This window comes from Elephantulus edwardii, unplaced genomic scaffold, assembly GCF_000299155.1.
Source record: "Elephantulus edwardii isolate Elephantulus edwardi_28Jun2011 unplaced genomic scaffold, EleEdw1.0 scaffold00137, whole genome shotgun sequence".
Taxonomy (NCBI): Eukaryota; Metazoa; Chordata; class Mammalia; order Macroscelidea; family Macroscelididae; genus Elephantulus; species Elephantulus edwardii.
Window position 1 is genome coordinate 3,908,466 of NW_006399887.1, and position 24,942 is coordinate 3,933,407.

The following is a 24,942-nucleotide window of genomic DNA, read 5'->3' on the forward strand; positions in this document are numbered from 1 at the left end:
GTTTTAAAATCTAATGAGTTGCCTCTTAAACATTTATATTTAAAATTATTAAAAGTATATATTCCCCTCTGCAGTAGCTTTAAAAAAATGGTGAACATTTTTCCTTTTGTAAGAGAAAATGTTAATGCCCATTTTTTCTTGGTGAGGCTTGATATTTTGGTTTTGATTATTAATTATAGCAACAATTACCTTTCAGCACATTTATATAGACTTTATTTAGAAATAGGCCATATTCTCAGGACAGTGAAAACTTAATGAGTCACAAAGTCTTTTTTGTGCATGGGGTCTCAGTGAATTGAGGACAAACTCAGTGGCAGCTAAAACAGTACAAAAGAAATTTAAAGAGTTGATTCACACTATTGTTATGGTATAGAATACTAATACTTCATTTGTCTGGAGAATAGTTAAAGGTTACAGCATTTTTGAAAAGGAAGTGACCTATGATCTATAAGTGAATTTTTAATAAGAGCTGAAGTACAGCATTTAACCTGGCTGTCTAAAAATTCTCTGCTTTAACTGAGAATATGAAACTGTGTTTGAGATTTTTTTTTCCCTCCGTTTAGCCACATTTGGCACAAGACAGGTTTTTTATTGAGAATGATGGAATTTATTAATTCCAAGTCTTCCTGCCCCTTAAATCTTTATTTTAGTCATATTTCTTACTATCATTGTCTGCCTTTAACCCAACTGACCTCTTGTTTTGTGTCTGCTCATTATTCACTTGTGAATCACATATCAAACTTTAAAAAATTAGAGCTTCACACAAATCAGGATTAGTGCTTCGTGAGTAAAGTGTGCAGGTAGTTAGTAGAAAGCTCATTAGTGTGCAGGTAGTTAGTAGAAAGTAGATTGCTTGCATTTTGAATCACTATTATAGATACGTGCCAGTGCAGTAGCAACCAGCCACATTGAGCTATTTAAATTTTTTAAAATGATGAAAAGTAAAATATCTATTAATTTGTATCCATTAGCTTTTTTGAAATATTCACTAGCCGTATTTGACTAGTGACTGCTGTATTAGATAGTGTAACTATGGATAGTGTCAGTATGGGACAGTTCCATCATCTCTGGAAAATCTCTTGGTTCGAGCGGTCCTTAATGGTTGAAATGAATTCTAGTTAAATCTTACTTATTTACTAACAGAAATTTCATATATGTCTTAACTATTCCTAACCCTTAGGTTGCTTTTAAAGATAAAATTAACTTTATTAATATAGTTCTTCTTTGTAGTCCGAAATGTAGGTTTGAATACAAACAATCTGAAACACCTAGTAGGTACTACTGCTATTGCGGAAAAGTAGAAGATCCACCTTTGGACCCATGGCTGGTGCCTCACTCATGTGGCCAAGTATGTGAGAGAGAATTTAAACCTCCTTGTGGCCATAAATGTTTACTCCTCTGTCATCCAGGTGAGCAATAGATGGCTTTTTTAATTGTAAGTGGTTCTTTTTTACACTGAAGCTAAAAAAGCCTATTGAATTCAGAACTTAAACTTGCCTGTAGAAAATAGTAAAAGAGATTGCCTAGTAAAGTATAAGAAAGGAAAGCAAAGCTTAACAAGTTACTAGTAATCTTAGATATTGAAAGCTTTCACTTTTGACTCCCTACCCTGCTTTTTTTTCCCCACTCAGGACCTTGTCCTCCATGTCCAAAGATGGTTACAACGACTTGTTACTGTAAAAAAGCAAAACCTATCCCTCGTAGATGCAGTGCCAAGGAGTGGTCCTGCCAGCTGCAGTGTGGGCGGAAGCTACTTTGTGGACAACATAAGTGTGAAAATCCTTGTCATGCAGGTAAAAGATTACCCTCTTAGGTGTTTGACTTTAAGCAAAACCCATAGCAATCTCGAATGCTTTTACGGTAATTCTGTGCTGATTTATCATTCTGGTTTTAGGAAATTGTAAGCCCTGTCCAAGAGTTAGTAAACAGAAGTGTGTCTGTGGCAGACAAGTAGCTGAAAGAAGTTGTGCAAGTCCACTGTGGCGCTGTGATAAGGCGAGTATATATACCTTTAGACAGGTGCATGTTAAAAATCATGGAAAGTGTAAAAGAACTCAAAACAGGTGTGCTAATTAAGTTTAGACATAGTGCTTATGTACTTTATTTATTGCTATCTCTTTCTCTTCACCTCTTTCTCCTGTCTTCAGCCAGTAACATTGCCATTGCTTTGAGTTAATCCAGTGGGGAAGGAGCATTGATTTTGTAGGCTGCTTATTATAGAAGTGGCACTATTTTAGTACCACGCATAAAGTTTTGTTGTTTGACCATATGAAGCAGTATATATATTTCTTCTCCTTTTATTGTATTTTAAATTATATCCTTGTGTATAGGGGGAAAATCAGTATGAAATAATGAATAATGCAAGAAGAAATATTAACATTTTTTTAAAAAGTTTTTTTAAAATGGATTATGTGTCCTATGAATTCTTTAATTGGCTTTAAAATCTTTTACCAGTGGTTATTGCATTTTAGGTATGTGGAAAAACACTGCCATGTGGTAATCATACATGTGAGCAGGTTTGCCATACTGGTGCTTGTGGAGAATGCCCTCGATCTGGGAAAAGGTTCTGTCCATGTCAGAAATCAAGTAAGACTTTTAAAAAAATACCTTTAATGGCGTATGACTATATAACATACTAATGAGAATAATAGATTAGTAAGCACAAAAACTTTCCCCTATATTTTCCTAATTAAGTTTTTTCTCTGAGAATTTGTAGTGTAGTTTCAGTTATAGTACAAATTTGATAGTACATTTTTGTACGTTTGGAGGAGAGGACCACATGTTCTAAGCTATGAACTCAATTTAGAGTCAGAAATCTTTGTGTTCAGCTCCTACTTTCATGAATAAATAGTTTTCTGACATTAAATGGGAACAGTTACTGTAACTTTTCATAATATGATTGTGAGAATGAAATTCTAAAAAGCCTGTAAATCATATAGTATATTGTCAAGTACGTTATAAGAGCCTAATATTCATAAGGTGTAGTGATTGTGTAATATAGCTACATACAGTTTTGGTTGCTTTGTAATAAAGGAATAGTACATTTATGATTGTATTTTTTCCTGAGCCTCCAGAAATACTAGAAAACATGAAACTGTGTCCAGTATTGACCATTATATTTACTAATAAACATTATATGTTTTATTTAAAGGTGACTTTCAGAATTTTTTTTACATCTTCCTTCATTATTTTCATGTCCTTTGAGGTTGCCAAGAATAAAAATACCCAAAACCCAATTATTTTTCCATCAGTAATTGTGTATATTGTGGTAGATCCTTACAGTGAAGTTATGTGATCTTACGTACAGAAGACTTGACAAGGTAGATTGCCTCTAACAGTGTGCTCGAGCATGTTGGAGATTACGGTGATAGTGCAGGATGGGGCAAGGTTCAGATCTGTTCACAAAGAATTATGATTGACTCAGTGGCACCAACAGTAATAACAACTCATTTCTTTGGCTTAATATTTCTAAAGTAGCCTCTAAAAATGTGTTTCTTGAAAATAGATTCCTTTTAAAAAACATAAACTTCTTTTTAGATACTAGGAATAACTTTTAATATTTTCCCCCAGAAGTTGTGTGGATACAAAAATGATAGTCTGAGAAGGCTTCATTCTGTAGGTAGCCTGAAGGATAAGCCATGTTGTCAGTGTATAATGGTAGCATATCATTAACATTGGTTTTGTTTTTGTCTGCTTTTAGAGTTTTCCTTGCCTTGTACAGAAGATGTACCAACATGTGGAGATAGCTGTGACAAAGTACTTGAGTGTGGAATTCACAGATGTTCACAGCGTTGTCATCGAGGTCCTTGTGAAACATGTAGACAAGTTCGTCATCTCCTCTAATAGTTACTTTTAAGAGCTGTTTTTTATAATATATCAAATTGATTTGATTTGAGATTGTTTATTATTACCTACTTTCATAAACATATATGTCACAATGTTTATACCCATTTCTTACTTACCAACTTGGTCACATTCCAAAGACCAAGTTAATGAGAAAATCATTGTTATATGAAAATAGAGGCTTTTTATTTCTTCTGTTTTTAGACTATCAAATTCGAAAGTATCAAATAATGAGATTTAACTAAGATTTACTTATGTATTCAATGCTATGACAAGGCTCAGAGGAATCACAACTAGGCTGTGTGACTGTTGGGCCCACAGGCTTACCCATTTCACATTCCTCCTGTGCAGGTCAGAGCTTCCCTGTCAGAGGTACCTTCTAGGCCCTGCTACTACCTCTGCAAGGCCAATGCTCATGATGCTGGCGCCTGTGTTCTCTCTAGAACTCATTGAGGCCAAAAGCTGCCTGCAAAGCTGCTGAGAGTCTGGCCTCACTAAGGCAGAGGCTTTAGGTCTAGGATGTCATCACATTCATACACACTTAATCAACACCATCTCTGATGCCGTTCATTCCTCTTCTTCTCTGGAGCAATTTGAACTGAAAGGCTCAGGCTGCATAGGATCTCGGAATGCACAACTGGCACTTCCTTGTTTAGTGCTGCCTTCAGGTCTGGAGGCTCTGGCTGCAAGACTCAGTACTTCCACAGGCAAAGGGAAGAGGAGGGCACTGGGCAGTGGCCCAGCTTGCTGGAGGCTTCCTTAAGACCTCCTTGAGGGAGCTGATACTCCATAGCTATTGCCACCATGATCACTTCCTTGTTAATGTGCGCAATAGATAGTTTATATTTTATTCTTACTGTAAAAGTGCAGTGTCAGATAAAAAGATTATAGATATGTGAGGACTAGGTGTAAGAATTCAGTGACCCAGTATTTATGATAAAGAAGTAGGAGAGTATGCCAGCATCAAATTTGAAAAATTTATTTCCTTTTGCTTAAAAGAAGTTTGGGCATTTTCATTTTTAGTTTGGGGTTGTTTATTCCAGGAAGACCTTTAGTACTGTGCTTAGACCTAAAACTGATGAAACTAAAGAAGTAGCTAGACACAATTCAGATCTTAAATGTATATATGCCACTTTGGTCTTGATTGAAATATAAGATCAGTAAATTGGCTTACTAGTCTGATTTTCTTGCCTTTTGTGAGATAAAAGTATTTTCAAGGCGGTGTGTCTTGTAAATGTCTCTGGTTAGTTCAGGACAAAAGTCAGGGTAGGTGTATAGATTTTCTCCCAAAATAGAAATGATTTTAATGTTTGGTAAGTTTTTTACTGTTCATTATAAGATTTCTCAGGTAGCAGTGGGAATTTATATGAATTTTTTTTAATAAGGTAAAATATGAAAAAAAAAAACCCATCTTGGAAAATTTGGCTGTATTTTTTTTTCCTTTTTCCCAGAATTTTTTTTTTTAATGAAAATTTACATGGACTTTGAATTTCCATTCATTCATTGTTGCACACTTTCCTCCCTGCTCACGCCTTCCCACCTGCCAGGTCACTTTCCTCTTTGAAAAAAAAATTCTTTTGTTGTTAATACAGTTCCGCCCCCAGTCCACTCACCTGTGCAGCTTTTGTTCTGAACTCTTGTCATGACAATAATACCTAATCATATATTCCTCCTAAACACTTCATCTGTTTCAATGCAGTATACATTATTTATCCCCTCTTAGTTTCCCCCCAACTCCGATATCAGTCCTGTTTTACAACAGTGGCACTAAGCAGTATTTGTCCTTTTGTGACTGAGATATTTTACTCAGCAAAATGTCCTCCAGGGTCACCCATTTTGTACATATTTCCTGAGTTCCTTGTTTTTCAATGCAGCGTAGTATTCCATTGTGTGAATATACCACAGCTTCTCTAGCCATTTATTTGTTGATGGGCACTTGGGTTGTTTCCAGCTCTTTGCTATTGTGAACAAAGCCACAGCAAACATTGGTGAACATATAACTGCTTGGGTGGCAGTGCTGGTTTCGTTAGGGTATATTCCCAGTAGTGGAATTGCTGGGTCAAATGGTATTTCTATTTCCAACTTTTTAGGAAGTGCCATACTGCCTTCCATGGTGGTTACAAGATTTTACACTCCCACCAACAGTGAATAAAGGGTTCCAGTTTCTCCACAGCCTCACCAGCATTTGTTGTTTCCTGTTCTGTTAAATTTTGCTATTGTTACTGGTGTGAGATGATATAGTTGTTTTGATTAGCATCTCTCTTAGAGCTAGGGATTTTGAATATTTCTTCATGTGTGGGTTTGCCATCTAAAGGTCTTCTTTGGTGAAGTGTCTGTTCATATCTTGTTCCTATTTTTCAATTGGCTTCTTTATCTGGTTGTGTTGCTCAAATATTTTATAAATCTAGATACAAGTTCCCTATCAGACATATCATTACCAAATATTTTTTCCCAGTCTGTGGCTTCCTTTTCACCCTGTTGGAAAAGTTTTTGGATGTGTATAGGGATTTTATTCTTAGAAGGTCCCATTCATCTATTTTATCCTCTCCTGGTTGTAGGTTTTTCAGGAAGCTTGGAAGACTGTTGATGTTGTGGATTAGGGCTTCTAGAGTTATTCCAGGCTTTTCTCTAGTTACAGTCCTTGGTTTTAGTCCTAGGTCCTTGATCCACTTTGAGTTGGTTTTTGTGAGTGGAGTGAGTTGTGGATCTTGCTTGAGTATTCTACAGATATTTTCCCAATTTTGCCAACACCCATTTGTTAAAAAGGCTGTAGTTTCTCCCCTTAACTGATTTAATCTCCTTGTCAAATATCAGTTGACCATAGATCGGGGGGCTTATTTCCAGGTTCTCAATTCTATTCCATTGATCTTTGCCTGTCATTGTACCAGTACCATGTTGTCTTGACCAGTACGGCAGTGTAGTAGGATTTAAAATCAGGGAGTAAGATGCCTCTTACCTTGTTTCTTTTTTTAAGGAGTGCTTTGCTTTTTCAGGGCCTCTTTCCATTCCAAATGAAATTGGAAATTGCCTTTTCCATGTCGTTGAAGAATTGGTACTTGTATTGGGATTACATTGAATGTATATATTGCCTTTGATAGTATTGTCATTTTCACAGTATTGTGTCTTCCTATCCATGAGCAAGGTTTATTTTTCCATTTCTCCAGGTCTCTTTTTGTTTCTTGTAATAATGTTTTCAAATTCTCTTTGAATAGATCCTTTGTGCTTCTGATTAGATGTACTCCCAAGTATTTAATCTTGTGACTAGCTATTATGAAAGGTAATTGCTTTTCTTAGCTCCAGCACTATATTCTCTTTGTCACTGTAGAGAAATCCAATTGATTTTTGTATGTTGATCTTGTATCCTGCCACTACTCTCAATTGGTCAACTATTTCCAGTAGTTTTCTTGCTTAGTCTTTAGGGTTTTCTAAGTATACTATTATTTGGCTATAGTTTTGGTAAAATCTTTGATACAGATTAGCTATTATAATTTTGTCCCTCTTTTTCAGCCATTATAGAAACTGAAATATTGAATAATCTTGTCAACAAGTCAGTTTTAATACCATTTATTTGGTTCCTCAGGAAGTAGAAAAACAGTGTCGCTGTGGGAAGCATATGAAACGAATGCCGTGCCATAAACCTTATCTTTGTGAAACTAAATGTGTTAAGATGCGGGACTGTCAGAAGCATCAGTGTAAGAGAAAGGTACGTGTAACAAACTTGGATACCTAATTCTTAAAATTCTCTATTTTTTCTTCTTTTTGTGGCTCACTGTAAGCACTATTTTGACTTGTTCCTAAAATGTTCATATTCTTTGCTTTCACTAGGAAATATTAATAACTATTGATGATTATAACTAACTATTGGAATCATTGGGAATTAAATCACTTGCGGAATTCATTTTTTAATAACAAGTCTGTATTTGCCCATTGTATTATAGTTCTTTTTTTGGAGGATTCTTTATATTCATTGGCTTTAAAAAATGATTAGCAGAGTTACAGTAATCATTCACTGAGTGGTAGATGCTTAATTTCCATTGTTGAGATCTTATTTATAGAAGATTGGCTCTGTAGAAGGTAGTTTATTAAGTCTGTTGGTTTAAAATACTTTTGAGTGCCTTTCATTTTTGTGAAATATCCCTTTGTTTCTGATAAGATTCCTTGTTTTAAATCTTTTCTATAATAACTATGCTTTCTTTTGGTCAGTGTTAACATGTATATTTTCTTCCCCATTTGTTGGCTTGTATTTTCAATGTGACTTTCTTAATAGGCAGCATTTGCTTACTGCTTTTTTATGTCTGAAGCCAAGGTGACAGTTTAATGAAGTTATAGACAGAACAGACCATTTACATTTAACTTGTTTTTTTTAGTGTAATTGGGTTTAAATCTATCTTGCTATTTTTTTTGTTCACTTCTGTTCCTTTTTCTTATTTTTTATAAAATGCTTTTTAGTATTCTCATTTTCTCTCTTATTTGCTTATTAGTTATGACTATTTATGGGGAATGGAGTGATCAGTGGGTGGATGATTGTACTCGTAAACTTGATATAGTATAAAAACTTCTACTATTATTTCCTTTTTCCTGATCTTTATTATATTCCTATGTAGGTTATTTTTGTGTATTTTATTAACCTAAGTACATTATTATTGCTTTAAATTGTTATCCATTAAAAAGATTTTTAAAAAGAAATAACTTCTTGCTTACCATTGAATTAACTTGGACTCAAAGTAACCCTGTGACAGTAGATGTGAGTCCTGTCCTGCACCATCCTCACCAGATCTGTCGAGTTCAAGCCCATTGTTGTCACCACGATGTCAGTCCATCTTGTTGAAGGTCATCTTTTCCTTCTCTGACCCTCCACCTTCCTCAGCATACCTTTCCCTAAGGATTGGTTCCTCCTAAAAATAAGTCCAGAATAAGTGTGAAGTTTCACTATCCTTTCTTCTGAGGAGCAGTCTGGTTGCTCTTCCTTCAGGACAGATTTGTTTGTTCTTTTTAGTAGTCTGTGAGATGTTCAGTACTCTTCCCCAGTGCTACAATTCAAAGACAGTGATTCTGCAGTCTTCTTTATTCATTGTCCAACTTTCAGATGGATAGGAAGCACTTGAAAACACCATGGTTTGGCTCAGGTGCACCTTAGTTTTTAAACTGTCATCCTTGCTATTTAGAACTTTGGAGAAGTCATTGACAGCATATATCTCCCCAGTGCACCATTTCTTTTGATTTCTTGACTGCTTCTACCGGGTGTGTTCATTTGTGTAAAGAAGTGTTAGGTTTACCCTCCCAGTTATTTCCAGGGTTCTTGTTTGATTTTGGTGCTCTTTACTCTTCTGTACACATTAGAATTTTTGTGAAGTTTCCTTTTTCTTATATTTGAAAGACTTTTTAAATAGTTCTTAGTTCTGGTCTTGAAGTCTTTCAGCTTCTGTATGATGAAATGTATTTAACCTTTGCTTATGACAAGCATTTTTATTGTGTTTTTAGATGCCAAATTAAAGTAGAACAAAACGCTACACAATATTGTACCATCATTGTAATTGTAGCTTTATTGGAGGCTTTTATCCTAATCAGTGTCAGTCTGTCTTGTTGAGAGTGTGTCTCTTTTTGTTGACCTTCTACTTTACTCTCAAATTCTATTTTGTTAGTTTTAATCCCCATGCTTCAAAGACGATGTTTCACTTATTTATTAGCTTATATTATTTCCAACAAGGTGTCTGCCATAATTTTTCTTCTTCCTATATGTAATGTGCTGTCCCTTCTTCCCCCTTAGTTGGTTGTTAAGATTTTTCTCTTTATTTTCCATTTTCCAGGAATTTGTTTATTGTGTTCTTTGGTATAGTTCCCCTCTTAATTCTTTACCTTAGTTTTTGTTGAGCTTTTTGGGTCTGTAAGTTTGTAGTTTTTATCAAATCTTTCAAATTTTTGGTCTTTATTTCTTCAAATATTTTTTTTGTCGTTGTTTCTCCCACCTCCCACTTTTTGAAATTCAAAGAAATTGTGGTTGATTTGGAACTTTTAAAAATGTTTATTTTTCCCTTTTCTCTCCTAAGTATATTCATATTTTATCTTTTGTAAAAAAATATATTTATAATTCCGGTTTTAATGCTCTTGGCTGTTACTCAGTCACCTGTCATTTCTAGGTATCTTTATTAATGCATTGATTTTTTCTTTCTTCCTGGGTCATATTTTCCTAATCTTTGCTGGCTGAGTGATTTTGTTACTGATTTCTGGACAGTGTGGACTTCATATTTTTGGGTAATAGCTTCTTTCTCCCCCAATTTTTAAAAATATTTTCCAGTCCATTTCTTTTAAGGCACAAAGGCCTTAAGTTAAGCCTTTTAGTAAGCAGAATTACTCTCTCCAGACCATGCCATGAGAGCTTCCAATTTTTATGTCATGGAACTTTGTTTTATGTAAGACACAATCCTAAATGTCTTTAAAGGAGTTATTTGTATTTCTTCTCCAAAGTTTGGATATGTTAAAAGACAAGAAAAGTTTAGTTGATGTTATTGTGAAGTGCTATGGATTTAAGTACAACCCATAGGGACCCTATCAACAACAAATTTGAACCCTCTCCTATCCTGTGCTATCCTCACACTTTAGAGCCCCTTATGGCAGTCACTGTGTCAGTCCACCTGGTTGACGATCTTCCTCTCTATCTCCGACCCTCTGCCTTTTCAAGCATGATGTCCCTCTCCAAGGAAGAGCTTTCCCTAGGAACATGCCTGAAGTATGTAGGGTGAAGTTTTATTATCTTTGCCTCCAAGGAGCAGTCCTACTGCCCTTTCTCTAAGACATATTTGTTTGTTCTCTTGGGAGTCCATGGGATGTTCAGTACTTGTTTCTAACATCACAACTCAAAGGCATCAATTATTTTTCTGTCATCCTTATTCATTGTCCAGCTCTCATAGTCATGGTAAGTGATCAGAAATGCTACAAGGGTTAACCTTGGTGGACAGGTTTTAGTAGAGCTTTCAGATTAAAACAGACTAGAAAGCAAGATTGGCCATCCAGTTCTTGAGTAACAGGCCTTTGAAAACCCAGTGAACATTAGAGTAGCACAGATAGCTATAGTATTAGAGATAGTGAGTTGACATTACAGACTTTTAAATTGTTGTCCTCTGTTCATGAATGAAAAATTGAAATAGGTCACATGTCTCCCAAATAGGTTGGAAAATACAGTACAGAAAGTTCAAAGCACATAGCATGTCTCTATTATGATCCTTTATTTAGTCTTTGACTCCATGGTTTGAGGATAACTGCCAAATAAATCTAATTTTGAACTGTGTTATTTGAATTAAGTTTAAAAATTAGGCACACTAATTGTTTGCCCTCAATTGACTATAGAATTTGACCACATCTATCCCTTTGGTTAAAATTGTCAGTTTCTATATAAATAAATAGAAATTAATTTATTCATTTTTAGATCATAGGATAATTAGCTGAAAGGCAAGAACATTTGGATTGTTTTTATTAAATTAGGTCATTGTCTATTTAAATGTCTAAATTCTTAATACAGTGAGTTCATCTCCTTACCAAAAGAATGCTGATAGTTTTTAATGCTTTTTTCTTCTATTGAATATAAATATTCTTTACTTTCTTTGAATAACTACTAATGCCGTTTATATTGTGTTTTAGTTTTCAAATGACTTATTCTTTGTATATTGCTCTCTCTCCAGTGTTGCCCTGGAAATTGTCCACCTTGCGATCAAAACTGTGGACGGACTTTAGGATGTAGAAACCATAAGTGTCCATCTGTCTGCCACAGAGGTAAAATTTAATAGATGCTATAACTTTTTATTTAAATAGTACTTTGTAAGTGGTTCGATACTTTCACACTCTTTATTGTACTTAATTCTTCTAATAACACTGAGGAGAAGGTAAGACAGTTACTGGTATCTCCTTTACAGAGGAGGAGAGTGGGGCCAGCTAAGGGAGGAAAGTATTTAATGAAGTAGCAGCACCAGTAGTTGAACCAAAATCCTGTTCATATAAACATTTTGGGTTTTTGGGTATTTTCAACATTGTATTTATTTGTTCTTCATTCCTTTTTGAATTTTTCCACACAGTTTTATAATTATGACATTTTTGTAGGTTTTTAGTCCAATATTTTGTATTTTAAGTCTTTATGTGGAATTAAATCCAAGAAGAAATTATATATACACCAAAGTAGTGATTATCAAACTTTTTTGTCTCACACCCCTTTACACTCTTTGGATTCAAAGAACTTTCATTAAAGTGGATTTTATGAATTTTTATCTTAGAAACTAAAATCTAATATATATTAATTTATTTAATGTTACTAAATATTAATCCATTACATGTTAACACAGATAACACTTTTCATGAAAATTCCTCTTTCTAAAATGAGAAAAAGTAGTGAAAAGAGAAAGGAGCTCTGGTGGCCTAGTGGTAAGAAACTGTGCTGCAATCCCAAAGACACATGGTTTGAATCCATGAGCTGCTCTGCAGAAGGACGGGCAGTCTCCTCCTGTGTTATTAACTGCCTCTAAAAACCTGTTGTAGGTAGGAAAAGGATAGATAATCTCCTGTATAATTAACTGCTTCTGAAAACTCACGAGAGGGTCAGGTATGGGTCATTGCCCACTTGACAGTAAACAACAACAACAGTTTCTTTTTACAGGTATATTTAATGCCTGTGATAGGGAGCTCCAGTAGGAAAGTCTGCAGTGAGTTGTGCTGCTAACCCACCTGAGGTTCCTTGGAAAAGTTGGACCTCTTATCATAAAATTTATAACAATGGAGAAAAGGTTGAAGTTGTCAGTGGTTTCATCTTACTTGGATACACAGTCAACGCTCTTGGTACCAGCAGAAAAGAGATCAGGAGACGTATTGCACTGGGAAAGTCTGCAGTCAGGGACCTTTCCAAATTATTGAGAAACAGTGATGTCAGTTTGAGGTCCAAGATGCATCTGATTTCAGGACATGATCTTTCTGATCACTTGCTATGCATCTGAGAGGTGGACAGTGAATAAGGATGACAGAAGAAGAAATGATACCTTTGAACTATGGTGTTGGAGAAGAGTGCTAAATATTGCAAGGATTGTCAAAAGAACAAAAAAATAAGTCTTAGAGAAGGTATAGCCAGAGTGTTCCTTAGAGGCAAAGATGATAAAGCTTTGTCTTACATACTTTGGGCGTGTGGCTAGAAGACGGCATTGTGCTTGGAAAGGTGGAAGGTCAGTGAAGGGAGAGTAAGACCCTCTCAGCCAGATGGATTGACAAGCTGACTACTGCATTGGCCTCTAGTGTATAAAGTATTAGGGTGGCACAGGATAGGACAGGCTTCAGATCTGTTGTTCGTAGTGTCTTTGTGCATTGTAGAACAGCATGGAGGTTTATGTGATGGAACGGAGGTGCTTAAGGAGACAAATGTTAGAGATGGTTGGGATAAAAGATTGCTAAGGAAAGAAATTTTATAGGGCCTGTGAGACCATTGTTAAAATACTGTCAGACCATTGTTAAAATACTGTCCTTTTGAATAGAAAACATGACTAATTCTATAACAATTAAAACAATTGAATCAGTAGTTTAAACTTTTCATACTAAGAAAATAGGAGGTCTAGTTTTTTTAACAAATGATTTCTAGCAAGCAAAACATTTAGTCATACATAATTTTTTTCCTTCTTATAAATTGTTTGAGAGTACACACACAAAAAGGAATACACCTATAGTCATTATATCACTTGATGAGAGTGGAAAAAATGACAAGCTAATCTAAATTATACGAACATCTGCAAAATTATAACATTTTAGGTACTCAGATACAGCTTTTTAATACTATAATATTAACTATCCGTAATCTTAATGTATCATGACGAAATTGTGTGCATTCCCGTTCTCAGAAGCTGGTTTTAGGTGGTGGTTTAGCTGAGTTGAGTTGTCTCCTCACTTAAGGAAGCTCCATACACAATAGGAGAAATTTTATGTGTTGTCCTGTGCCATCTCTGATCATGTGCAACACAGACCATTGTGAGGTATAAAATTTTCATTGGCAAATTTTTGGAAGTAGATCACCAGATCTTTCTAACTTGTCTAGTCTGAAGCTCTGCCGAAACATGCTCAACACCATACAGCACGCAGACTTCACTGACTTCCCCTGATGAGCAGTGTCTGCTTGTTAGTCAGAAATAGCCTGCTTTGTCAGTCAGAAATTGAGCCTCACGTGGAAGATGCAAATAGGGAATAAAGTACTTGGAGAAAACCTTTCAGTATACATCATTCTTAGGGGAACAATGTTATTTTCTCTTCATTATTTTGAGGCAAAATTCATACCTCTTTTTGGCCTTTATCTGTAAAAACATAGACTCAGTACTGTAAAAATAATATATACTTTTCAAAACTGAATAAACTTATTTTTTAATATCAGACTATCTGGTATTCAGATTTCCAAATGAATTATAAATATAAATTTTATTTTATACACAAATATAACTCAAGAACTGAGATTGATATGTGTAGCAAATTGATGGATGTCTCTAAAGTCTTATATTTTATGAGATCCCTTTTCCATCTCTTTCCCCCCTCTCCTTGAGATTTAGATTTTTCAAGAAACTAGTTCGTTTACTTTATCTTTCAAATATACTTTGATTTGTTTTTGAGAATGTACACAGCAAAACATAATCAACTTGAACATTTCTTTATGTGAAATTTAGTTACAGTCTGAGTTATGTAGACATTCTCGCCTTCTTTTCTGAGTTCTTTGCCTATTGACATAAATTCACAGCCCCCTCAGGTTCCTATCTACTCTTTCAAATTGTGCTTGTCAATTTGATTGAGTATAGGTAGTTCTTAAAAGAGCATACTTTTTCTTAACTAGTTAAACTGTTATTTTAAGAAGAAGGTAGATGTTATTTTTAGTTTTAAGTTTTATCTCTCAGAGTAATTGTCTTAAGGTTTAAACCATCTTTCTTTACTCCAGGAAGTCAAGTCTGAGAGTTTGAATTTCTGTTCTGCATTTTCTCCCTTTTGCTTATGATTGCTCTTCTATAGAATCTTTGAGAAAAATGTAATGATAGCCGGACACCATCTGATCTTTTTGGTTTTATGGCATAGGAGGCAGTTGTTCTTGGAGGTAATTAGTCACACAGTCCATGTCCTTTTCCGTTCAGCACTCTTTTGTTCCAGTCTGATAGAGACCAGTTTTTGTGTGTTGGATGCCTGCTTAAGAGCTTTGAAGACCACTACGAGGCACTGTACATTTAACTGAGGTAGACTAGAAATCCTAAGCATGTCCAGTAAGCTGCACTGTCTTATGACATCTCATGTCCTATAATCAGCTTTAGTAGCTTTTCTCTCTCTTTTTCTGTGGTTGTTGTAAATATTTCTGTTACACACCTTTTGCCAGTTCAACATTTGACAAAATGATTTATTGTTGTTATGTGCTGTCAGGTAGCCTGTGACTCTTAATGGCCCTTTGTACCCTGCCCTATCCTGAACCAATCTCACTGACTCCAACACACCTACCCACGTGTCAGCTCATCTCATGTGGGATCTTCCTCTCCTATGCTGTCCGCCCACCCTTCCAAAAGGAAAGAGCTTCAAAATCCTTGCCTCCAAGGAGAAACTTGGTTTCACCCTCTCCATGATAGACCTATTTGTTCTCTTAGGGGTCCATGGTATGTTTAATACTCTTTTCCAGCACCACAGCTCAACGACATCGCCTCTTCTTCTGTCATCCTTTCTCATTGTCCAGCACTCTGATTCAGAGCAAGTAATTGTGAAGAGAATGGCCTGTATCAGTGCACCTTTAGACTGACGTCCATGCTGTTTAGCACTCTAGAAAAGTCCCTGACAACACATTCAGTTCATCTTTTGATTTCATGACTGCTTGTGCCAGGATTGTTGATTGTGGAACCAAGCAAGCTGAAATTTTTTTTTTTAAATTGTAATGAACGTTTACAGACTTTAAATTTCCATTTATTCATTGTTGCACTTTTCTCCCTGCCCAACCTCCCCCACTGCCCCCAGTTCTCTCTTCTCTTTTAAAAGTAAAAGAAAAATTCTTTCATTGTTATACAATACTTCCCTCTGAGTTCACTCCACTGTGCAGCCTTCATTCTGGACTCTTGTCTAGACAATAATATCTAAACATATATCCCTTTTAAACAGTTCTCTTCCTCATCTGGATCAATGCAGTATACATAATTTATCCCATCTTTCTCAGTCTCTTCCAAACCCCAATGTCAGTCCAGTTTTACAACAGTGGCACTGTGCAGTATTTGTCCTTTTGTGACTGAGATATTTCACTCAGCATAATGTCCTTCAGGGTCACTCATTTTGCATATTTCATGAGTTCCTTGGCTTTCAATGCAGATAGTATTTCATTGTATGAATACACTAGAGCTTCTCTATCCATTTGTTGATGGGCACTTAGGTTGTTTCCAACTCTGCTACTGTCTAAGGTTTATGTTGTTGCAGTTGCTGCCATTTGGTTTCAGTTTTATTTTGTTGTTAATGGTTTTCTTTTATCTTGATTCTTTTTTGATCAGAGCCATTGATGATTGAGTTTTCCCACTCAAGTCATTAATTATGATGATAATGCAGTGTTTCTAAAAAAATACACATTAGTGTTGTCTATGTTAATTGTAATTAGAGAATACATTAAAATTGTTCTTAGCTAGATGGTGACAGTTGTGGTACAGTTACTGCTGGACATACTATGGGTTAAGAGTTGTACATAGTATCACCACCTTAGTTCAGTAATATCCTTGTTAAATGATGCAGAGTTGACTATGACTCATAACAACCTTATTAATAAGAAATAGAACTTTGCTCAATCATCCTGTAGCATTTTCATAAGTTTTGCCATGTTCAAGTTTATTGTTGCAGCTGTGTCACATCATCTTGTGAAGGTTATGCTGTCTTTGTTACATAATGTTGATTTCCAAGCACAAAATACCTTTCCTACTATGATGTCTATTTCCAGTGTAAGTCTCTTTCTTAGTCTGAGGTCTGTTCTTGATGACACACTCAAAGTATGTGAAACAATATTTAACAACCTTTCATTATCCTTGATGTCAGATAGAGCCAAGATTCACATCTGTAATTCATAAGATTACTATGAATTGTGTATGACTCAACAGCTCTTACCAAAAATAACAGCATGTTGTTGTCTATTGGTCCAACAGTGAAGATTTTTGTTTTCTTGATGCTGCAATGTAACCCATATTAAAGGCTGTATTCTCTGAACTTTTCAAAAGTTCAAGTCTTTTTCACTTTTTGCAAACAAAGTATGTAACATGCATAATGTAGATTATTATTGAGTACTCCTCTAATCCTGGTGTCACACTCTTATTAATATTTCATATGTTGAATTTAACTTCATTTAATATATCTTAAAAGAGATTATACTCTTAGTATTGAAACAAAAGAGCTTCTGTGGGTATAAAAAAAGATATAAACATAGATCAACTGGACAATGACCTGATATTAATCAACTGAAAAGTATTCATTGGAGAAATAATTACTAGTAACAGAACTTGCAGAATGTTTCATACTTTAGAATTAATTAACATAGGCAAGCTGAAATTGTTAACCTCAGTCTCTTCTCCATCTATCATGGTGCTGCCGGTTGGCCCAGTGATGAGAATCTTTGTCTTCTTGACGTTGAGCTTCAAGCCATATTGAAGGCTGTAGTCCTTGACTTTCAGCAGCAAGTACTTTAGTTCTTCCTCAGCAGTTAAAAGAAATTAGTTATGCAATCTTAATGCAGTATTTCTATCGAAGTTCCTCTTTTTCTCTCCTACCCCTGGTAAGTCCTAGTAAAACTTTTCTGTACATTGTGCATTTTATGTGAAGTCATACAAAATTGATCATTTGTGTTATTTAGTTTAACATAGTTGAGGTATTTCAGATTGTGTATTTTTGGTGTTAATAAAATGTATGTCTTTGTCCTTTATATTTTCTATAAGTTGTTGGTTAGTCTAGTGGCCTAATTAAGTTTGTTATTTTGTATCATCAAGTCAGAACCAACCCATAGCTAACTCTCCAGACAGGTTTTCAGAGGCAGTAGTTAGTTGCTTGAGAGGAGATAGCCCATCCTTCTTCTGCGGAGCAAATGGTGGATTTGAATTGTCTTTGGGATTGCAGCACAGCTTCTTACCACTAGGCCACCAGAACTCCCTTAATTAAATTTGGTTCTGTTTTTGTGTGAGGATATTTATTGGTTCAAAAGGAAGCTTGTTAGTTGCCCTGAAGTAGGTCATAAGCTAAAAGATATTTTTAGGAAACTCTTTAACATTGTTAAATACAGTTATATAAGATATATGCAATTATGGTGATTTAATTTCATTTCCTTGTCCTTCATCCTAGAAACCTTTATAATCAGAAATATTCTCTAACTTATAGGAAGAAGGTACTACTTGCATGTAGCTAGTGTGAATGTAAATTTTTATAGTTCTTTTAAGTACAAAATCTTTATTTATGGTTCTAAAATTATTGGGGTAACTTTATTTTTAGCTTTTGATTCACCTACCTCTTTAATTATTATGTTATTACTGAATCTCTTTTAATTATCTGTTGTACAGATAACTTTAACATTCTTTTGATTGTTAGGAAAACTAGCTGTACAGAAAAAGTATGCTGAAGATTTAATTTTAACAAGTGATGCATAGTTTAGAATGATAAAAGGTTATGTTTAGTAAGTTCCTCTTTGAATTGAAGATAAAAATTATCAGCACGAAAACTGGTATGCAGCGCAGAATGAGAATTGACTTAAATGTCATTAATTTTAAAAAAAAGTATGTAACATTTAGTCATTGCTTTAGAGCTATAAAATAAATTTCATTAAGTGGATCATAATGACTTGACCAGCATGAATGTCAAAATAATACTGGGTTATATTCAGTCAGACATTGGGTGAATTTAGTAATTCGGACAATAAGGAATTTCTTTTCCTGTATTATTTTTCACCTTCACATCTGCTAAATTCCTTCAGAAAATATCTTCCATTGTCCAACCCATGATCTGACAGCTTGTATCTGAAGCTTTCTTGGCTTCTGTGATTCCAAACATGTATGATTTTTACTTTTATATTCCCTTTTCCTGTAGTCATTGCTTTAACCAAAATTCTCATTTTGTTTCATGGGACTGTTTGGCGTTTTCAGAGCCATTTGTTACTGTTATGTGCCATCAAGTCACCTGTGACTCATAGCTACCTTAAAAGTCTTAACAACTGGGCCAATTGGCAGCACCACAAAAATGGAGAAGAGACTGACATTGTTAACAATTTCAGCTTACTTGGCTCTTACAATAAGAACTCTTGGTGCCAGTAGTCAGAAAATCAAAAGATGAATTGCATTGGAAAAGTATGTTATCAGAGACCTCTCCAAAGTGCTAAAAAGGTATGATGTCAATCTAGGGACTAAGGTGCATCTGATCCAGGCTTTCATCTTCACAGTTACTTGCTATGCATCAGACAGTTGGACATTGACTAAGGATGTTAAAAGAAGATTTGATGCTTTTGAGTTGTGCTAGAGAAAAGTATTGAACATACCAGGGTCCACCAAGAGAACAAATAGGTCTGTCTTGGAGAGGATGAAACCAGGTTTCTCCTTGTCTAGGATTTTGAAGCTCCATTTCTCACACTTTGGGCACGTGGTCAGAGGGACAAGTCAGACATGTTTGGAAGGGCAGAAGCATAGAAGAGGAAGATCCTAGATGAGATGGATTGATACAGTAACTGGAGTAATGGGGATAGATGTTTTGGAGTCAGTGAGACTGGCTTAGAATAGGGCAAGGTTCAGATCTATTGTTCATAGGGTCACTATTAATTAGACCCATTAAACTAAGCTATTTTTATTAATAGTAATGCATTCCTTCTCTGATTGCTATAGTTGACTGAGTTTGATGCCGAAGTAACAATAGAAGGTAATAGATTTTTAGATAGGAATTTTTACTCCCTTTTTTAAATTTAATTTTTAATGAGATAGTTACTGGGACAACCAGAGTGGGAAGAAAACCCTTAAGATGGTGTAAAATTCTTGGAAAGAAATTTATAGACTATTTCTGTATCTTTAAATGTTCCTTTCTTTTTTTCCCTTTTAATTTCTGCCGATAATTTCTAGTTGATCAGGAGTAGCACTGTCAACCAGAACGCACATGGTTATGGTTCAAATGTTCTAACAGCTTTATGGAAGAGTGTCAGAAAGAGTGTCAGACATTCTCCTCCTATGCAGTTTACAGCCTCTGAAAACCCATTAGAGGGTCAGTTATGAGTTGGTTCTGACTTGATGGCAATGAGTATGAGGAATTCATAGCACAAGAAAGTGCAAAATTGAAACCTAAATGATTTTTCCTTTTGAAATGCTTGGAAAGGAAATTTTTGGAATCTTAATTGTAAATGAAGATTGCAGTTTAGTCTTTCAACATCATGAATCACGACAGTTGACTGAACTTGTTAATAACATGTCATTAGGGAGAAGTAACTTTTATTGGAAAATTACCTAAATATATTGTGCTTAACTAGAAATATGAGAATATGCAAAAAAAAAGATTGTTACCATTAGATTTTTCCAAAGACTTAACCTTCTTTTCTATGTTAGTTTTAAATAAACACTATGTGTTAAGTTTGTCACTTAGCGTAGAAATTTTAGCAAGTTTTAAAGAAAATATGAAACCGTTTATTAAAGTGCAGTGTGTATCGCTTCTTGGTCTTTTGGCTAAGATCAAGTGTAAAGTGCAGTGTGTGTGTGTGTGTGTGTGTGTGTGTGTGTATAAATTATTCATGTATAGCTGGATGACTTTTTACAAACCACACATAACTACGTAACCAGACCCATACCAAGAAATAGAATCTTATTAATCTGTCTAGAGTCTTTGTTCTTTGTGACTATAATCTAGGTTTTTAATAATATAGATTACTTTTTTGTGTTTATCTTCTTTCAGTGGAATCATATGATAGGTATTCTTTTTGTCCAGCTTAACTCATTGCCACAAGGGTGAGATTTATTCACGTTGTTTTTCTCCCCATTGTCACTTAGAATATTCCACTTTCTGGTACACTGAATTTGTTTATCCATTTTATAATTGATGCACATTTTAGGGATTACAGAAACTTCATTTTATGTCTCCAACTTTTTTCCCAGGCAGTTGCTATCCCTGTCCGGAAACTGTGGATGTTAAATGCAATTGTGGTGTTACAAAGGTGACAGTGCCCTGTGGCCGGGAGCGCACCACAAAGCCACCCAAGTGCAAAGAGCTGTGCAGGTTAGTGTGGAAGATTGCACAGGCTTCCATCTGTGTGTCTTACAAATTGAAATTCATATTGACATTTAGTATTTGTTAGTTAATGAATACTGTTCTTTTGTGTTTAAAAATAGTAGTATTTACAAGTATGCTTATGCTTCATGGAATAAGAAAATTATGTAAGTTCATAATTGCACTTTAGATGTAATTGTTCCGTGATCAAAAATAATTTAAAAAATTGTACTTTATGATTTAGTCAACCACCAACTTGCCATCATACAAGTCAAGAAAAACATCGCTGTCACTTTGGCTCTTGTCCTCCATGTCATCAGCCTTGCCAAAAAGTTTTGGAGAAATGTGGTCACTTGTGTCCTGCTTCATGTCATGATCAAGCATTAATAAAGCAAACTGGCAGGGTAAGGGAACAATATTATTAAAGAGAGAGTGCATTGCTTCAAAAGCTGTGGGTCATAATTTCCTTTTGCTTATTGAGCACACAATAATCTAGCACATACAGTTATCAAACACAGTTCTAGGAACTGGGGTAAAGGTAAATAAGACTTAGTCTTTCGTCTTTAAGAAACTCAGAGAATAGAGAAACTGAAAATCATTTTCCTAAACCATTGGATTTGTAGGCTGTTTATAATCATGATATAAGGAGCTCTGGTGACCTAGTGATTAAAGAGTTGTGCTGCCAACCCAAGGGCATGTGGTTTGAATCTGTCAGCTGCTCCGAGGGAGCAAAATAGGCAGTCTCCTCCCATGAGATTACACAGTCTCAGAAAACCTACTGCAGGGTCAGCTGTGAGTTCTAACTCAGTGGCAATGAGTTTGAGTTTGTTTTCATGGGTTTTTTTAATAGTATATATATGTATTTGTGGGACCTCTGGTGGCTTAGTGATAAGGAATTGCACATACCCAAAAGGTATGCGGTCCAAATCTACTCCTCTGCTAGAGAAATACAAGCAGTCTTCTCCAGTGCAATTTACTGCCTCTGTAAATCTGCTGGAGGGTCAGTTATGAGTTGTTTCTGACTTGACTTTACCCAGTCACACCACAGTATTTAGATAGGGAGCTCTAGTGGTGTATCCCATAGGGAGTTGCATTGCTAATCCAAAGACCACTTCTTTCTGGTGGTTCTAATCCATAGCTACTCCATGGGAGAAAGATGGGAAATCTCCTCCTGTGCGTTTTATAGCTTCTGAAAAGCCTCTGAAGGGTCAGAGTTGTGAGTCTTTTCCAACTTGACAACATGATATTAATGAATTTGGAATTCTTTTTACATTTATTAACAATCTCTGGTGGCCTAGTTTGTAAGTAGTTGAACACTAATACAGAGGCCTTGCCTGTGTTAATTTGAATCCATCAATAGCTCCAGATAAGAAAGGTGTACAGTCTCTTTCTCTGTGATTTAGAGCCTTGGAAACTCAATGAAATGGCAGCTAGGAGTTTATTCCAACTCAAATTTTTTTTTTCATGTAATATGGTTTCAGGTTTAGATAATCTTTTAGCTTCTTCAAAGATTCATTCACCTACTTAACTAGTATTTGTTTCGTCCTTACTAAATGTTAATCATTTCACTTTTTGGAAGACAGTAGTGAGCAAAATAATAGTAGTGGTTAGAATTTACCATCCTCATGCTCAGTTTTTGAAAAGTGAAGGATACTATGAAGTTTTTATTACACCATTTAAAAAAGTGGAGTCAGCCTCAGTTATTAATATTAAATGTGTGGAGAGAAACACTGAATAAATTGGAATAAAGTATTTCAATGTTGCTTATTTAACAAGTTTTTAATCTGCTTGAATGGAGAAATGTATGGAACTATTTTCTTAGACCCTTAAATGGCCATGTGGCTTAATGCAGGTGATTAAAGATTATTCTGTTTCATTTGTAGTATCAGCCTACAGTCCCCTGGGAACAGCCTTCTGAGCCAGTATTTATTCAGACTGCATTACCTTGTCCTCCATGTCAAGTTCCAATTCCTATGTAAGTATTAGTATTTAAACTTTTTGACTGTAGTTTGAGGTATATCTCAACTATCCTCTAACATTATTCTTAGTTCATGTCATCATTATTTTAGTAGTAGCCATAAACTAGTAAGGAGCTAGAATTATTTTTTTTAAACCAGTGTTAGAGCCATAAACTAAAGGCACTCTTGGTGGCATTGTCCATAGGGAGTTGCATAGCTAACCCAAAGGCCATGCTCTCTAGAGGTTCAAATCCACCAGTGGATCCTCAGGAGAAAAATGAGCTCTCTCCTTTTACGTAGTTTGTAGCCTTGGAAACCCAACAGAGGATCAACTATGAGTTGGTTCTGATTCAGTGGCTTTGAGTTGAGTTTGAGCCATACACTAGTTTTTCTGTCTTGAGCTGCTTCTTCTAAGTATAATGAAACCTGTGAAAGCCAGAGTTCAGTGGAACTGCCTTGTTTTCCAGGTCTTTCAAATTTTCTGCCTTTTCCATAGTGCAGTCTTAACACTTTTGTATTGCTTGTTTTAATGGAAAATATTTGAATGTTCCTTCTTTCACAGGTTTCCACCTCATAGGTTCTAGCTTTTGTAGGTTTTACTGTATTTGTCATAGTGCTTAGAAACTCCTTTTAGAGTTTTTCCCCCAGTGTTTTCTATAAACAACAAAAGACATTTAAACTAGATTAACAATCTAAATGTGCAAACTTGTTTATTGTTTAGTGTTCAATTAATTCCTTGAGATCAAGGACAGAGATATATTTATAAATCTCTTGCATGTAATAACAACCACCATGTATTTTAGGTAATTCCTTGTTAAAAAAAAAAGACATTTAATATAAAATATGTTGCAATGAGGAATTTGTAGTATAACATTTATAAATTATTAAATTAAATATTAATCTGATGGCAGAAGTGACATTTTGTTATGGGTTCACTCTGACAGTAGGCTCTCATTTACTGTAACGAGTATTAACAACACTTTCCTAGCTTATTTGTTACTTATTTTTATCAATTCATACTAATAATTTAGTCTTTTGTATGTAGTGGTATACCAAGGAAATTATTATAAAAAGAAATCACTGTGCAATTTTAAAAGATATTATTATTCCAGCTTTGTAAAATTAAGTAGCCTTACGCTGTAGCTGCATGAAGGTGATTTTCCCAGGGCCAGGCTTATTCAGCCTTCTTGACATGCTGACCCCTGTGATTTCCAGAAATGTAGGAAATTTGACTGCATAATCTCTGGTAATAGGGGACTTCGTCCAAGTTTTCCCATGCAAAGAAGAAAAAGAAATATTCTTATAGAGAGTAGTCTTTTCTTTTTCTGTATAGTGTGTGTTATGGGTTGAATTGTGTCCACCCAAATATATGTTAACTATTGTAAATCTCAGCCATTGTGCCTGTGGTTCTCACTGAAAGCAATGCCAGAAGGATATTTACCTCTGTTTCATTAACTGTACAAAAGAATTAAATTATCTGGATCCCAACAAATGATCACACTGCAAATAATTGAAATTCCAGAACACTTAACTGTACTCATGTGGAACCTGTACGTATACTAAGAGGCACTTGTTGGAACAGAATAAGAGAATTCTGTATGCTTTCAAAGCAAGAAAAGTGTGTCAGGGTTGTATCCTTTCACTGTACCTATTAAATTTGTGTGGTGAGCAAATAACCTTAGAAGCTGAATTATATGAAGAAAAATTTCACCATTAAAGTTGAAGGAAAAATCATTAAGAACCTGCCATATGCAGATGACACAACTATGCTTCAGAAAGTAAAGGGGACTTCAACTTCCTGCTGAAGATAAAAGATTATAGCCTTTAGTATGGATTACATTTCAACATAAAACGTAGATCTTCACAATTGAACCAGCAAGTAACACCTTGATAAACAGAAAAGATTGAAGTTGTCAAGGATTTC

At 35.2% G+C, this 24,942-nt stretch overlaps 1 protein-coding gene across 1 annotated transcript in view; it reads left to right on the forward strand.

The window, feature by feature from the left end:
* NFXL1 (nuclear transcription factor, X-box binding-like 1) overlaps nucleotides 1-24,942 on the forward strand; it is a 75,361-nt gene that overhangs the window by 17,196 nt on the left and 33,223 nt on the right. Inside the window, exons 5-14 of the mRNA XM_006894162.1 lie at nucleotides 1,231-1,409; nucleotides 1,632-1,793; nucleotides 1,895-1,995; nucleotides 2,472-2,586; nucleotides 3,701-3,825; nucleotides 7,424-7,546; nucleotides 11,520-11,610; nucleotides 20,949-21,069; nucleotides 21,305-21,464; nucleotides 22,944-23,035. Coding sequence (XP_006894224.1) covers nucleotides 1,231-1,409; nucleotides 1,632-1,793; nucleotides 1,895-1,995; nucleotides 2,472-2,586; nucleotides 3,701-3,825; nucleotides 7,424-7,546; nucleotides 11,520-11,610; nucleotides 20,949-21,069; nucleotides 21,305-21,464; nucleotides 22,944-23,035 — 1,269 coding nt within the window. The remainder of the gene's footprint in view (nucleotides 1-1,230; nucleotides 1,410-1,631; nucleotides 1,794-1,894; nucleotides 1,996-2,471; nucleotides 2,587-3,700; nucleotides 3,826-7,423; nucleotides 7,547-11,519; nucleotides 11,611-20,948; nucleotides 21,070-21,304; nucleotides 21,465-22,943; nucleotides 23,036-24,942) is intronic.